The following is a 15,517-nucleotide window of genomic DNA, read 5'->3' as shown; positions in this document are numbered from 1 at the left end:
GCCACCAACTCCAAGAATCCCCTCAACACCGCTCGCCGAAATGACCCAATGACCTCATCATCCAACATTTTGATAATGTAACCCTACTTGAACCCCTAAATTGGAGGGCGGGACCTTTGCTCTTGGCGCCTCCTGCCGATTGTGAGCCCCACCCCTTCTCAGACAAATATACCCCAGTTACTGACCAACCCACTAAACATTTGACCCCATAGGGCCCATGCTTCTACCCATATTTACTTTAACCCCTGCTTGTCCTACAAAGCTAAGTCATGGGTCACTCCACCCATTGCTTTGCATTTTTTTGCATCAGGTGTGACCTGGCTCAAATGCCCCCGGCTCCATAAACGGAGTGTGGTGCACTGAATATAGGCGGACATTGCCTCATCTGACTCAGCGCATCGTTATCATTTAACGTTCCATACACATGGCAGCGATGAAAATGAAATTTCGTTGCCCTCTGCATCTTGCCTGAGCATCATCACCAGCTGTACAGACTTTCTTTTGTCTCTGGGCCAGAAATGTCTCCAAAGATATGGCTATTATTTATTAATCAATGTAAATACTGCATGCACAATGAGTACCGGAACCAGCGAGAATCAGAGCGGCTCCTGAATTCTTAACATCTGTATGTTTCTCTCTGAAATGCTGCAGAGTTTTAGGGAAAAAAAAAACTAGCTGAAAGCCGAGTCAGAGATGAGGTTACGAAGAGCCGGTCTGTGATTTTGGCTGCAGTCATCTTCCCTGTAGCCATGTCTCTAATTGGCAAATAAAGCATTTTGGGTTTTTTTTTCAGCTGTTTGAGCAAAAAAAAAAAAAAAATCTGCTGAACCTAAGTGTCTGTGCACACGTTGCGTTTTTTTTTGTCGCATTTTTCTCTGCCCAGTTTTGGTACAAAACCTGAAGGATTTCCTAATCCCAGCAAAGTGAATGAGAATCCTGAAGTTTCATGCACACATGTCAATTCTTTCAGCGTCTTTGCAGCAGATTTCACCCATAGTAATGAGTGGGGGAAAAATCTGCATCAAAAACGCAAGTTAAAAAAAGCAATAAAAATGAGGCAAAACCATTTGTATTTTACGCTGTATTTATTTTTTTCCTGCCGAGGGATTGTGCAGAAATTCCTGCAACAAAGAGTTTATCGTGTAACTGTTCATGCAATGTGAATGTGATTTTATGAAGTGTTAAAGCCGTGTTCACATATTGCATTTTTTTTGGTGCAATTTTGCAAAAACGTAGTAATTTTTTGGAACAATTGCGGTAAACAAAAAACAAAAACCTGCACTGTGAACACTATCAAAAGCCGCCATTGAACTGTGCTTTTTTTTTTGTGCATTCTCTTTAGGCTTCACTGTGAAGCCTGAAAAAAAAAACACATGTAAAAAAAAATGCTGTTACATTTCCAAATGCAGAATAATAGATTTTATGTACTTAGAAAATGCATTAAAAGACATCTGCATCAAATAAAGGGGGAAACACAGCAAAAAGGCAATAATCTGAGAAGATCTCTATTGCATATCTTCCTACAGACACATGTAGATTAAAAAAAGCAGAAAAAACTGCTTTGACGCTACATGTGAACACTGCCTTTTTGTCTGATTTAGGCATAAAATGAATGGATAAAACTAGGATACTCGAAGTCAAGGAATGCGGATAAAAGGCAGCAGTATAGATAATGCCAGGGAACAAGAATTAAAGATTTAATTAAATATTAGAAGGTTTCATCCTCTTCATTCAAATCTCAACTCAGGATTTCCCTCGTATTTAAAGGGGTTGTCTGTTCAGTCACTCTGTGATTGCAAAGAAGTAGAATTGCACTGGCCGATGCAATGTAGGTGGTGGTATTATATGTGTATTGTAGCTGGAACTATTACAGGAGCATTGTGACTGGTGATAATGATGAACTGTGGCTGCAGCTATTTTGGGGACACCACAGCTCATCATACAGGAATACCATGGTTGGCAATGTTACCATTTTGGAACATGGCATGGTATTAATTGTAAGCACTGTATGGCTGCGTGATTTTAGCAACGTATATATACGGGACTATTATCTGGGCCCTGCCTGGCAAGATTACTTGTGTGCTGAATGGCATTATTAATGTGGTACTATCTTCCAAGGCGAAGGTGGTTCTTTGTGTCTTTTTTTTTTTTGTGGAGGAATTCTGAGGATTTAGCCATGAAACATTCTATACCTATAGACGACTGCAATGTAAACCAAAATCCAAACCATAATGCTGCCGCCACCATGTTTGACAGTGGGGATGGTGTGTTCAGGGTGATGAGCTGTGTTGCCTTTACGCCAAACATTGTTTGGCATTGTTGCCAAAAAGTTTGATTTCGGTTTCATCTGACCAGAGCACCTTCTTCCACGTTTGGTGTGTCTCCCAGGTGGCTTGTTGTAAACTTTAAACACTTTTTATGGATATCTTTGAGAAATGGCTTTCTTCTTGCCACTCTTCCATAAAGGCCAGATTTATGCAGTGTATGACTGATTGTTGTCCTATGGACAGACTGTCCCACCTCAGCTGTAGGTCTCTGCAGTTCATCCAGAGTGATCATGGGCCTCTTGGCTGCATCTCTGATCAGTCTTCTCCTTGTTTGAGATGATAGTTTAGAGGGACGGCCGGGTCTTGGTAGATTTGCAGTGGTATGATACTCCTTCCATTTCAATATGATCGCTTGCACAGTGCTCCTTGGGATGTTTAAAGTTTTGGAAATCATTTTGTATCCAAATCCGGCTTTAAACTTCTCCACAACAGTATCACGGATCTGCCTGTTGTGTTCCTTGGTCTTCATGATGCTCTCTGTGCCTGAAACAGAACCCTGAGACTATCACAGAGCAGGTGCATTTATACGGAGACTTGATTACACACAGGTGGATTATATTTATCATCGTTGGGCATTTAGGACAACATTGGATCATTCAGAGATCCATAATGAACTTCTGGAGTGAGTTTGCTGCACTGAAAGTAAAGGGGCTGAATAATATTGCACGCCCCACTCTTCAGTTTTTGAATTTCCACAAAAATGTGGAAATGAATTTCATTCAACTTCACAATTGTGTTCCACTTGTTGTTGATTCTTCACCAAAAATTTACATTTGGTATCTTTATGTTTGAAGCATGAAATGTGGGAAAAGGTTGAAAAGTTCCAGGGAGCCGAATACTTTTGCAAGGCACTGTATATGTACAGGACTGCAGTGCCATTTGTGTGTAACGGATAGCACATACTTTCTCTTAGAAAAAAGACCAATTTCCTGCATCCCCATAAGAATTTGTATATTCCACAAGAACCCTACATGCTCGCACTGCCCTCTTCCAGAAGTTTCCCTCTCCTTCAGGACACCACACCAGTACAGTTCCATGCAGAGTAAATATCACCACACAAAAAGTAACTTAAAGGGCTTGTCCACTACTTAGATAACACCATCTTAAATACTGTGTTCCCCAGTTTAAAATAAATAAATAAAATCACCTTCTGCATTGGTGGGTCGCCACTCCACTGATGTCAGCGCTGGGTTTTCCAGTACTCTTGTGATATTCTAATTCCACTTGATCACTGCAGCCAATTGGTGGTTGAACCTCTGATGTCTAAAAGAAGTGTGAGAACTTCAGTCCATTAGTGGCCGCTGATTGTTATGCTATGTGAGCCCTGCAGCCAATATTACACAAGCCCCAGCGCCAACATTTCTGGAATGGCACTGCTACCGGAGGTGAGTATATAATTAAAAAAAAAAAATGTTCAGAATTTAAGAATGGGATGTTGGAGTAGTGGAAAGCCCCTTTAAGCAATCTAATAAAACTATTATATAATGTTTAAGCAATATTCTTATACAGCTAAAATGAAGATTCATGGCTGCCACCTGCTTCTCTGGTCCTCTGTGGTTCATCCTTAGAAAGGGGAGGTGATGCTCCTTGTGCATACGCATTGGTCAGAGAAACTCTGAAAGCCTATCCTGTTCGCGAGATAGTAATGCGTAATGGCGCTCAGGGGCGTAGTTAGGGTGCAGCAACCAGGGCATGTGTCAGAAGGGGCACCAACACGCCACATTACCCTAACCGGGGTAATCAGCTGCAAGGCTAGGGCAGCAAACTGAACCTTTCTGCAAAATTTCAAGCAGCTTTTGGCTAAGTTCACATTAGCGTTGCGCCGCTGTTGCGTCGGCGACGCAGCGGCGACGCAGCGGCGACGCGCCCTATGTTTAACATAGGGGACGCGTGCGTCTTTTTGTTTGCGTTTTTCGCCGTGTGCGTCGTTTCCGACGCTGGCGTCGGACGCACGAAAACGCTACAAGTTGCATTTTCTGTGCGTCCGATTTTGGTCAAAAACGACGCACGTGTCGCAAAACGCGCGCGTTTTTGCGCGCGTTTGCGCGCGTTTTTCGATGCGTCGCGCGTTGCGCCGCCGACGCAGGGCGGCGCAACGCTAGTGTGAACGTACCCTTAGTTAGTCCAGAAATTTGCTTGAGTTGGGGCTTATGTGTTTATGTTGGCACTTTGTAGATATTTTGCTTGCAAGGTCTTGTCAGGTAACATGTTATCTCTAACTCGTGGTCCTCTGGACCGTTCTTCTCCACGTTTTCCCCCTCTCTTCCTCACCTCCTTTTGTCTGCTGTTTCTTCACTCTTCTAATCTTGTGGTTTTCTTTGTTATCTTTGAATGAATCTCAAAGGGACTTAATAAGACACTGTTCAGTTTGTCTTCACCTAGACATGTGAATATTTAACATTTATAACCAGATGCTAAGTCATGCTTACTGCCTTGGGTGGTTCACAACCTGATGTAATCATCCAGCGACTTGTAATATAGCATACACTCATGGAGGAAAACCTCATGATTAGAACTTCTATGCAAAGAAGGAATCTGCATTTTTGGAAATCATTTATTCAAACCCTATAATTGCCAACCTTTCTGGTGCCAAGCATCATCATTTGCAGTCAATCCTTTTTTTTTTCATTCGAGAGCAATGTGGATTTATGAAATTAGAATTCTTTGATGGAACTTTGACATCCAAAAACGGCCAGGTTCAAAGCCAACGGTTTCATAGACAACGAACCTCACCAAGTAATTTTTCTTTTAGTGGTTTGGTGTGACATCCTCTACTTGAAGTTGGACTTCTTCTGAAGAGCAGTCAACAAGTACTGGAAGCGTCCTTCACGAATGGTCGATCTTCTTCATTGATGGTCCATGAATAATCTGCAGAACGTCTCCATGACTTTTAGAAACCAACCTGCATTAAAACAAACTCTTCAACACCCCAAGGGAATCTAATATTCACTGAAGAAGATCTAAAAACTTACACAAGAAAAAGAAATACATTACTTGGCCCCCGGTATAGTAATCTTTTCTGTTCCTTAAGTCATGGAGCTTCGGGATGCTCTGGAAAAGGACAGCCTGTTTTCACCCTTTCAGTCTTCCTTGGTATCTATTCTAACTGCTCCTCTCCTCCTCATTGCCACACATAACGTCATGCAAATTTTCACAGCCGCGGTGCCACCTTTTCATTGCCAATCTAACCTCACACTTGGAAATTCTTCTTTACCAAAAGATTCGTGCACTCGATACATTTCGCTGCTATCGAATGATACAGAACCATGCAAGCAAGGGGAGCGGATATATGACTTGACTTTGTATACATCTATTATCAGCGAGGTAAGTGGTACATTAACGTCCTGGGATTTTTTTATTGAATTTTATGCGTTATATCCGTGGATTTGATGGGGTTACAAATAAGAAAACATTGACACTTTATCTGAGAGCACAATGGCTTAATACTAAGGGATATACAGGAAAAAAAATCAGATTGGTGGTGGTCCAACATCTGGCACCCCCACTAATCAGCTGTTTGCACCTCTCTGCAGATATATCTACAAAGACCTGGAACACCTTATCTCCGTACAGTGTATCTCAGCTCTTAAGGTACCGTCACACTAAGCGACGCTGCAGCGATACCGACAACGATCCGGATCGCTGCAGCGTCGCTGTTTAGTCGCTGGAGAGCTGTCACACAGACAGCTCTCCAGCGACCAACGATGTCGGTAACCAGGGTAAACATCGGGTTACTAAGCGCAGGGCCGCGCTTAGTAACCCGATGTTTACCCTGGTTACCAGCGTAAAGGTAAAAAAAAAAACACTACATACTTACCTTCCGCTGTCTGTCCCTCGGCGCTCTGCTTCTCTGCCCTGTGTAAGCCCAGCGGTGACGTCACCGCTCTGCTTTCCGGCCGCTGTGCTTACACAGGGCAGAGAAGCAGAGCGCCGAGGAACAGACACCGGAATGTAAGTATGTAGTGTTTGTTTTTTTTTTCACTTTTATGCTGGTAACCAGGGTAAACATCGGGTTACTAAGCGTGGCCCTGCGCTTAGTAACCCGATGTTTACTCTGGTTACCAGCGAAGACATCGCTGAATCGGCGTCACACACGCCGATTCAGCGATGTCAGCAGGAAGTCCAGCGACGAAATAAAGTGCTGGACTTTCTGCAGCGACCAACGACATCACAGCAGGATTCTGATCGCTGCTGTGTGTCAAACTGAACGATATCGCTAGCCAGGACGCTGCAACGTCACGGATCGCTAGCGATATCGTTTAGTGTGACGGTACCTTTACTGGACTGAACGGGAGGTGGGGTTGTTGGGTGTTGGACCACAAACAATCTGATACTAATGACCTATCCTAAACTTGGGTCATGAGTACATAAATCCTGGACAATCCCTATAATCTGAAAAGTTCACTAGGATGCAATCATGCCATACAGCACTATCTTGTAACAGAAATTAATAACTAATATTTATACTGCACGTGCTATAGATCCTATATAGCATGACTGAATCATATACACTACAGGAAGAATTACATTTAGGTGATGGGCCAAGACAGTGGCGTAACTAGAGTCCAATGGGCCCCGGTGCAAAACTTGAACCTGGGCCCCCACCTGCATGTTGGTCAGATGTATGCGCCCTTGTAGCGTTCTAGATCCTATAATGACATGCGTCTTGCCCAACCCCATGTAATAATGTCCCTGTGCAGCAATACACTCCTCTGATGCACATTCAGCTGAAATATACGTCAGCAGTGCACCCCTCCTTCACGGTCGTGGTGGCACCCTCTGTTACACCCCTAGGCCCATGTAAGGAATTAATATAGGGAGCAAGATCTTTAAGATACTCAATGGTGTCAAAAAAGTCATCCTTTTCCAATGATACATCCATAGATACTGCATTTTAATTAGCTGGATAATTCTGCATAAACTATGAAAAAAAAAAAAAAAGTTACACAAATTTCCCCAAGCTGAATTTTAAAGAGAATCAGTTAGACCTCTAAGAGTATGTTCACACTGCAATGTTTTTTGACTGCCAGAAAAAAAAAATCGCAGTGCTTTTTTTTTTTCTTTCCCCCAAGCGGGAGACTCTTCTTTTCTCTGCAGTTTTGCAAACTGGAGGCTTTTTTTTTTAATTTAATTCCTAGGATAATTCATAAATACTAAATCAGTGGGGTCCGAATACCGACACCAGGCTTCTAGACTAGTGCATGCTCGCTGGTCCTGCACCTTATCTCACACTCCCTTATGGATAAGTCAATCGTATGATAGTCCCAGACAACCGCTTTAGGGTACGTGCCCACGATCAGTAAACGCTGCGGGTTGGACGCTGCGTAATTGTGCAGCGTCCAACCCACAGTGTCCAGATGTTACAACATAGTGGATGGGATTTCTAGAAATACCTTGTCCACTATGCTTGCACTGATGCCCGTGGATCACCGGCGGACACTGACATGCAGCGCGTCTTTCAAGACTGCAACATACCAATTTCTATTGTGGAGACAAACTAAAAGTATTAGTGCAAAACTAAGAATCTTCACTCTTGTTTCTTCAAATAGTGGGATCTGGTTTGTGAACGAGAATGGATGAAGGAACTGGCACAATCCACTTATATGGCAGGAGTGTTGGTGGGTGCAATGCTATATGGACCCCTTGCAGACAGGTGAGGAGGACATATCTGCGGAGTGTGGCTTTGATAAATGATGGTACATGACTTCACTCATTAATTTTCAATAACCTGGTAAGAACACAATTAAAGAAGGACTTCTACTCCCGTCAAAATTTTATCCTCTTAATATATTGCAGTTCATCATATTATATAGCACTGCACTGTGTACTTACAATCAGGGACGTTTTTGCCACTAAGCACTCAAGGACCGATGCCTAGAGGTACCGTTACACTAAACGACTTACCAACGATCATGACCAGCGATACGACCTGGCCGTGATTGTTGGTAAGTCGTTGTGTGGTCGCTGGGGAGCTGTCACACAGACAGCTCTCTCCAGCGACCAACGATCAGGGCAAAGACTTCGACATCGTTGAAACTGTCTTCAACGATGCCGAAGTCCCCTGCAGCACCCGGGTAACCAGGGTAAACATCGGGTTACTAAGTGCAGGGCCGCGCTTAGTAACCCGATATTTATCCTGGTTACCATTGTAAAAGTAAAAAAAAAAAACCACTACATACTCACATTCCGATGTCTGTCACGTCCCCCGCCGTCAGCTTCCCGCACTGACTGTGTCAGCGCCGGCCGTAAAGCAGAGCACAGCGGTGGCGTTAACGAAATCGTTATGTGTGAAGGTACCTTAGGGCGGCAGGTTGTAGGGGGCGACGTCACTATGAAAGATTTAAAAATATATATCTTTTTTTTTTTTAATTTCCCTCTTTTTCTTACCTCCTCTGGACTGGGGAGGGAAACTGTCATCTTTATTTTATTTATTTTTTCGGGGTGCATGGGCAGAGGAGCACTGATCAGCCCCCTGCCCTGATGGAAGAAGAAAAATCATAGAGGTGAAGGACCTGTGGTGACATCATGCCCATGTGTGGAGCCAAGCTTCAGATTACAAGTGATTAAGGTACAGGTAACTAGGAAACAGCGGTACATCATGGGCTTGCAGGCTGTGTCGGGGTGTGTGAGGTGCAGGGTACATATGGGGGTGCATATGCTGGTGCAGGGTATATGCGAGGGTATATATGGGTGTGCTGGCTATGTATGAGGGTGCAGGCTATATATGGATGTACATGGGGGGTGCATGCTATATGGGGTTCTCAAGCTATGTACCTCCCAAATTTTGAAGAATTGAACGAAGGACAGATCATGGGTAGCGCGCCCTGGAAAATTTTGGCCTCACCCCAATCCACGCCCATTTACCATTTCTTTCTCGCCTGGCAGGAGGAGTTGTCAGAGGGGCGCTGGCAGTAAGGGAAATTCACCAGACACTTGAGCCTTCAGGGAGTAAACCCAAATCCAGGACTGTCCGCTGTATCTGGGACAGTCGGAACTAGAGATGAGCTGATGGATTCTGGTCTCTGGTCCAGCGTCCAGGTCAGCTACCGGGCAGCTTGATGGGGGGGCCAACGAATCTCTGACCTTCTGGCGTCCCTGACGCGACTTTTCATTAGCCAGGATCGGTGCGATGTCATCTGTGCGTCCTGCTCATCTCTAGTTGAGACCTGTGGATTATTTTTTGTTCCTTCATTCACAGCCGGACAGGACTTTCTCTGTCTTTCGTTATGTAGCTTCCCTATACGACATTTGGCTTCTTGTGTCTGTGTTCACACGTTGCAGAAATACTGTGTTTTATTTTTTTCCGGTGTCTGCACCAAACTACTCAATAACAATCATCTCCCCTTTATTTGATGCGTTTTAGGTGCAGACGTGAAGCTGCATTTTTAATGTGTTTTTTTATAGTACAGAGAAGCTTTGATATATGCAGTTTTTACATTCGTTTATTTTAGACTCCACATAGAAGAGAAGTGAAAAAAAGCACCAAAACCGCTCAGTTCAGCCGAGTCTTTAGACCACAGGGGGGGGGCAGAGTTCACATTAAATCCCATCCACCCCCAAAACCTCTATTAGGAAAAAGTGCGCCATTTGTAATATAAAGCTACCGTCACTATGGGATAAAAAGCTCTGCCAGTCATGTATCGACAAAATAGTCAGAGCAGAGCAACCCTCCCTTTTGGAAGAGATCTGCTCGCTAGTCAAACAGGAGGTGCAGTCTTCTCTGGCGGCTTTTACTCCTCTACCCCCACCACAACCTTCTCCAGGGAAGAAAAGGAAAATACAGGTTGAGGACTGAGTCTGAATCAGACCTCTTATGCATTGTCCTCTGGTAGACGGGAAGAACCCTTATCTCCTAAGGCCTCTGAAACCAGAAAATATCTTTTCTCCTCAGAATGGATTGAGGAGCTGGTATCTGCAGTACGCAGCACTTTGGGGCTGGAAGAGGAATCAGAGCCTCAGTCCATTCAGGACCAGATATTTGGTGGGTTAAAAATGGGAAAACATGTAGGGTTCTCGGTACATGCCAATATACTTGAAATGATTTCTCAAGAGTGGGAACTACCGGAGAAACGCCTCTACACCCCCTCAGAGATGAAACACAGATTCCCCATAGAAGGTGATTCTGTCAAATGTGACATTCCCAAAGTCGACATACAGGTGGCAAGGGTTGCGAAAAGAACCGCACTCCCATTTGATGATTCTTCACAATTGAAGGATCCAATGGACAGAAACATAGAAAGTCTCTTGAAGAAGTCCTGGGAGACATCTATGGTGGCCTTATAGGCTAACATTGCTTCCACCTGTGTAGCTAGAGCCCTCTCCTGCTGGTTAGAGGAACTAGAAACCCATATATCCCAGGGTACCTCCAGGGGTGAACTGCTGGACTCACTGCCTAGCCTTCTCAGGGCTACTGGGTTTTTAGCGGACGCCTCCATGGAATCCATCAGAGTTGCCGCCAGGTCACTTGTACAATTCAACTCGGCTAGGAGAGCCCTCTGGCTCAAGATGTGGTCTGGTGACATCACCTCCAAAGCCAAGTTATGTGCCATACCCTGTAAAGGAGAATATGTTGTTGGGCCCTGCCTAGACGAGATCCTAGAAAAGGCCACAGATAAGGAAAAAAAGCCCTCCCAGAACAAAACCCCCCTAAGAAACTTTTTTTCGTCCTTCACAGCCTCAAACCTCCCAGAGGGGGGAGGGCAAGACCGGGAGGTGGAGCTATGCAAAAAGTGGAGGGAGGACTATTTTCATCCCCCAACAACAGCAGTCCCAACAAGAGAAACAGTGATTTCGACCCGGTGGGGGAGAGACTCTCAAAATTTTTAACGTCAGTGGCAGAATATCACCAATTGTCACTGGGTCCTCAATGTTATCAAGGAGGGCCTATTAATAGAGTTCATTTCCTCCCCTCCACGGGATCTGAAAGTCACCTCCCTTCCATCTCCAAGAGATAAAACAACGCTGCTAGTAGGTCTCAGAGACCTGGCAAGATCAAACGTAATCTCCAAAGTTCCAGAGTCAGAATGGGGTCTGGGTCATTACTCTCGACTGTTTATAGTAGCGAAACCCTCAGGCGAGGCCCGTATCATTATAAATCTGAAGGGACTGAACCAACATGTAAGATACCGTAGATTCAAGATGGAATCTGTAAGATCAGCCATTCCTTTGATCGGCTCTCATTTCTTTGTCGACCATCAACTTAAGACGCCTACGTCCATATTCCAATCCACCCGAGACACAGCAAATATCTCAGGTTTGTGGTACAAGGAGGTCGGCAGGTAGAACACTATCAGTTCAACGTCCTTCCGTTTGGCATCTCCTTGGCTCCAAGAGTCTTCTCCAAGATAATGGCAGAAGTAGTGTCCTTTATCCGGAGTCAAGGCATCTGTATAGTGCCTTACCTGGACGACTTGCTGATAGTAGCCTCCACCAAGAAGGTCCTAGAATCTCTTGTATCAAAGACTCTTGATGTTTTAACATCTCTGGGGTGGATCCCAAACCTGAAAGTCTCAGCTACAGCCCTCCAAAACCAGAAAATTCCTGGGGGTACTCCTGAACTCTGTGAAACAAATGTCTTTCCTTCCAGAAGACCACTGTCTAACCTTTAATAACCAAGGTCAAGAGGTTCAGAGACATGAGGTCCCCTACACTCCGAGAAGGCATGTCAGTCATGGGCTCCATGACAGCCTGCATCCAATTGGTACCCTGGGCTCAGGCCCACTTAAGAGTCCTCAAAGCTCATATTTTAGGGAACTGGAACGGCCATCCCAGTACTCTAAACAGAAGACTACACATGCCAGGTCAAGTAAGAGCCTCCCTGGCATGGTGGATATATTAAAAAAATCTCCACAGGGGTGTGAGCTGGACTCAGGTCCCGTTAACTACGATCATATCAGATGCCAGCAAGAGGGGCTGGGGAGCAATGATAAACAATATCTTGTTCCAAGGACTCTGGGACCAGACAACGAGCGGGAAGTCGTCCAATTTCAGAGAGTTAAAAGCTGTACAGGAAGCCCTTCTGGCAGCAAGTCACCAAATCACTGGTTAACACATCCAAATATATTCGGACAACATGACTGCAGTTGCTCATATCAGACATCAAGGCAATACAAGGTTCAACAACCTAAAAAGTATCTCCGCTTGAATATTCTCCTGGGCGGAGAAACACCTACTGTCACTCACAGCAGTCCATTTGAAAGGCTCTCCCAACACCCAGGCAGACTGAGTCACCAAGACATACAGCCAGGGGAATGAAACTTGAACAGTCGGAACTTCAAAATACTGGTAGACAGGTGGCGTCTACCAGAAATCGATCTTTTTGCATCTCGCCAAAATACGCATGTTGAAACCACCTTCTCCCTAAACCCCAGGGACAATTCCAGGGGAGTAGATGCTCTAGTCCAGAAGTGGGATTTTCACCTGGCCTATGCATTCCCACAAATTTTGATCCTGGCAAAGGTTTTTTATGGAAAATCCGAGAAGAACAAACCCCCAACTATTCTGGTAGCTCCGTTATGGCCAAAAAGAAGTTGGTTCAACCTCATTATCGATCTGCAAGAAGACGGCCCAGTCCAGGTTCCAGCAGAAAATGACCTCTTCTTACAGGGGCCCATTCACCACTTGGAGCCTCAGGAGTGGAACCTAGCGGCAAAACCTTATTTACAAAACCTTTTTTTGGTAGTTATAACCACGGCAAGGAGAGTAGGACAACTATCAATGAGGGAGCCCTATTTGTCAATTAGAGACGACTCCATAGTCCTTCGTCTCGACCCTTCTTTTCTTCCAAAGGTAGTCTCTGAATTTCACCGTTCCCAGGAAATCGTCCTACCATGCTTTTGCCAAAATCCAGCAAACTCGAAAGAAGAAAAATTCCATACTCTTGATGTCAGACGTATTGTTCTACAATACTTAGAGCAAACCAGCTCTTGCAGAATTGATCAGAATCTGTTTGTCCATCTCTCTGGTCAAAATAAAGGGAAAAAGGTGGCAAAAAGCACCATCTCAAAATGGATTAAAAGACCTATAGCAGAAGCATATCTCGCTCAAAATAAATCACATCCAGCAGGGGTCAAGGCCCACTCAACCAGATCCAAATCAGTCTCCTGGGCAGAAAGAGCAGGCGCATCCGCAGACCAAATCTGCAGGGCGGCGACATGGTCTTCACTGAATACTTTCTCTAAGCATTATAGATTAGACATATTGTCCAATAAAGATCTAGTCTTTGGCCGGAAAGTACTCCAGGCCGTTGTCCCACCCTAGCGCCAAATCAGTTGGTATTCCTCCGTATGCCGTCGTGGAAGGTGACTAGAGAAAACAGAATTAGACTTACCGGTAATTCGGTTTCTGGGAACCTTCCACGACGGCGCTAATTCCCTCCCTATATTCCTGGATAAAAATCTGGGATTCAAAAGGTAAACCGGTGCTATGGTTTCCTGTTCCCCATCAGGGCAAATAGGCAACCTCCATATGCAGTCGTGGAAGGTTCCTAGAAACCAAATTACCGATTTTTCTCTATAGGCTTCTTCTGAAAAAGAAAAAAAAAAGTTGAATTTTTAAGCACAGGATCAAAGATTTTCTTTACTATTAAAAAAGCGTTAAAAACTGCTTTATATCTGCCCCAAAATAGCATCAAGTAAGGTGGAAAATGCATAAAAGAAACACATAGTAACCGGAGAATATTGTTATTGCATCGTGTGGTGCGGACACCAGCAGAAAAAAAACACAGCCTCAGCATTAACTTTTTTAACTTTTTTTTATGGGTTTAGTAGAGAAAAAAATATCAATCACACCATTTGGGAAGGTACATTGGGATTGAGGACATTACTAAAAAGATGTAGACATTGCTACAAGAAGAGAGACAGAATGGGGCATTAGGACAAGGGGACCAGGATGGAAACATTACAAGATGGGGACCAAGATGGGGAAATTACTACAAAATGATGACCAGAATGGGGACATTACTACAAGATGGGGACATTACTACAAGATGATGACCAGGATTTTGACACCACAAGGAGACAAGGCTGGAGATATTACACCAAAATTTTACTGGATTTGGCCAATTAGGGGAAACAAAATTGTAAAAATGAGGAAAAAAATCAAAACAAAGCATTAAATATTTTATAACTATAAATGCTATTTAATATACTAAAGAAGTAAATTAAAAAAGTGCATGTTTGTTATCCCTATATCCATAACGACCCAAGCTATAAAACTTCCATAACACATATAATGAATGCCATTTAAAAAAATAAAACACAGCAGAAACATAAAAAAAAAAAATCACTTTTGTTTTTCAATATGTGCCTAAAAACACACTGGCATAATGTGACCAGCATTGATCTCTGCCGGAACAGAATGGTCACAGACCGCTCTTGCTGATGATTCAATGGCTTCTGCTGGCATCACGTTAACAGAGTAGGGTCTGGTCTTCCGATTTGCTTTGCTGCAGCGTAACTGCCGGTGACATGCTGATTGACAGCCGGCTCCTCACCTGCTGTCAATCAGCATGACTTCAGCAGTTACGCCCCATCGACAGAGCAACCCAGAAGAGAAAACTGCTCTGCTGACATTGAGCAGCTGAATCGCCTTCAGGAGAGGTCAATGACCGATCTGTGCCAAAGCCGGGTAGAACATTAAAGTATGTAGAAAAGCCGCAGAGACACCATCACGTGTTTCTCAACGCAAGCAATAAATAGCCAGGTCTTTCACCGGGAAGGAACAACCACGGGAAGGGCAGTATCCAAAAAGGAAAACCACCTATGCCAAAACATGGTATCCATCCACAGACAGCTATTTCGGGGTATTTGCCCCTCATCAGTGTGGAGTAGGAAACTGGCTATTAGGAGCAGTGCTGTTGTGAATTCTGTGGCAGAGCTCCCTCCTGTGGTCACAAGTGGTACTTCGGCTGATTCTCTCTGGGAGCTTCCGTTTGTGGAGGAAAGTGGTACTGCGGCTTCTGAGTTTCCTCCCTCAGGTGATCTGGTGAGGTCGTTAGGTGCTTCTCTACTTAACTCCACCTAATGCTTTGATCCATGCTTCCTGTCAATGTTCCAGTGTTGGACTTGTTTTTCCCTGGATCATTCCTGTGGCCTGCTGCTCTGCATAGCTAAGTTCTTCTTTGCTATTTGTTTGCTATTTTTTCTGTCCAGCTTGTCTATTTGTTTTGCTGGAAGCTCTGGGACGCAAAG

General features: G+C 44.2%; 1 protein-coding gene across 1 annotated transcript in view; it reads left to right on the top strand.

Moving 5' to 3' along the window:
* Positions 1 to 4,801: 4,801 nt before the first annotated feature.
* Positions 4,802 to 15,517, top strand: part of LOC138648843 (solute carrier family 22 member 6-B-like) — a 69,224-nt gene continuing 58,508 nt past the window's right edge. Inside the window, exons 1-2 of the mRNA XM_069738794.1 lie at positions 4,802 to 5,651; positions 7,877 to 7,980. Coding sequence (XP_069594895.1) covers positions 5,361 to 5,651; positions 7,877 to 7,980 — 395 coding nt within the window. The 5' untranslated portion in view covers positions 4,802 to 5,360. The remainder of the gene's footprint in view (positions 5,652 to 7,876; positions 7,981 to 15,517) is intronic.

Source organism: Ranitomeya imitator, chromosome 9 (assembly GCF_032444005.1).
Source record: "Ranitomeya imitator isolate aRanImi1 chromosome 9, aRanImi1.pri, whole genome shotgun sequence".
Classification (NCBI taxonomy): Eukaryota; Metazoa; Chordata; class Amphibia; order Anura; family Dendrobatidae; genus Ranitomeya; species Ranitomeya imitator.
The sequence above is the reverse complement of the archived record's forward strand: the minus strand, read 5'-3'. Positions and strand labels throughout refer to the sequence as shown.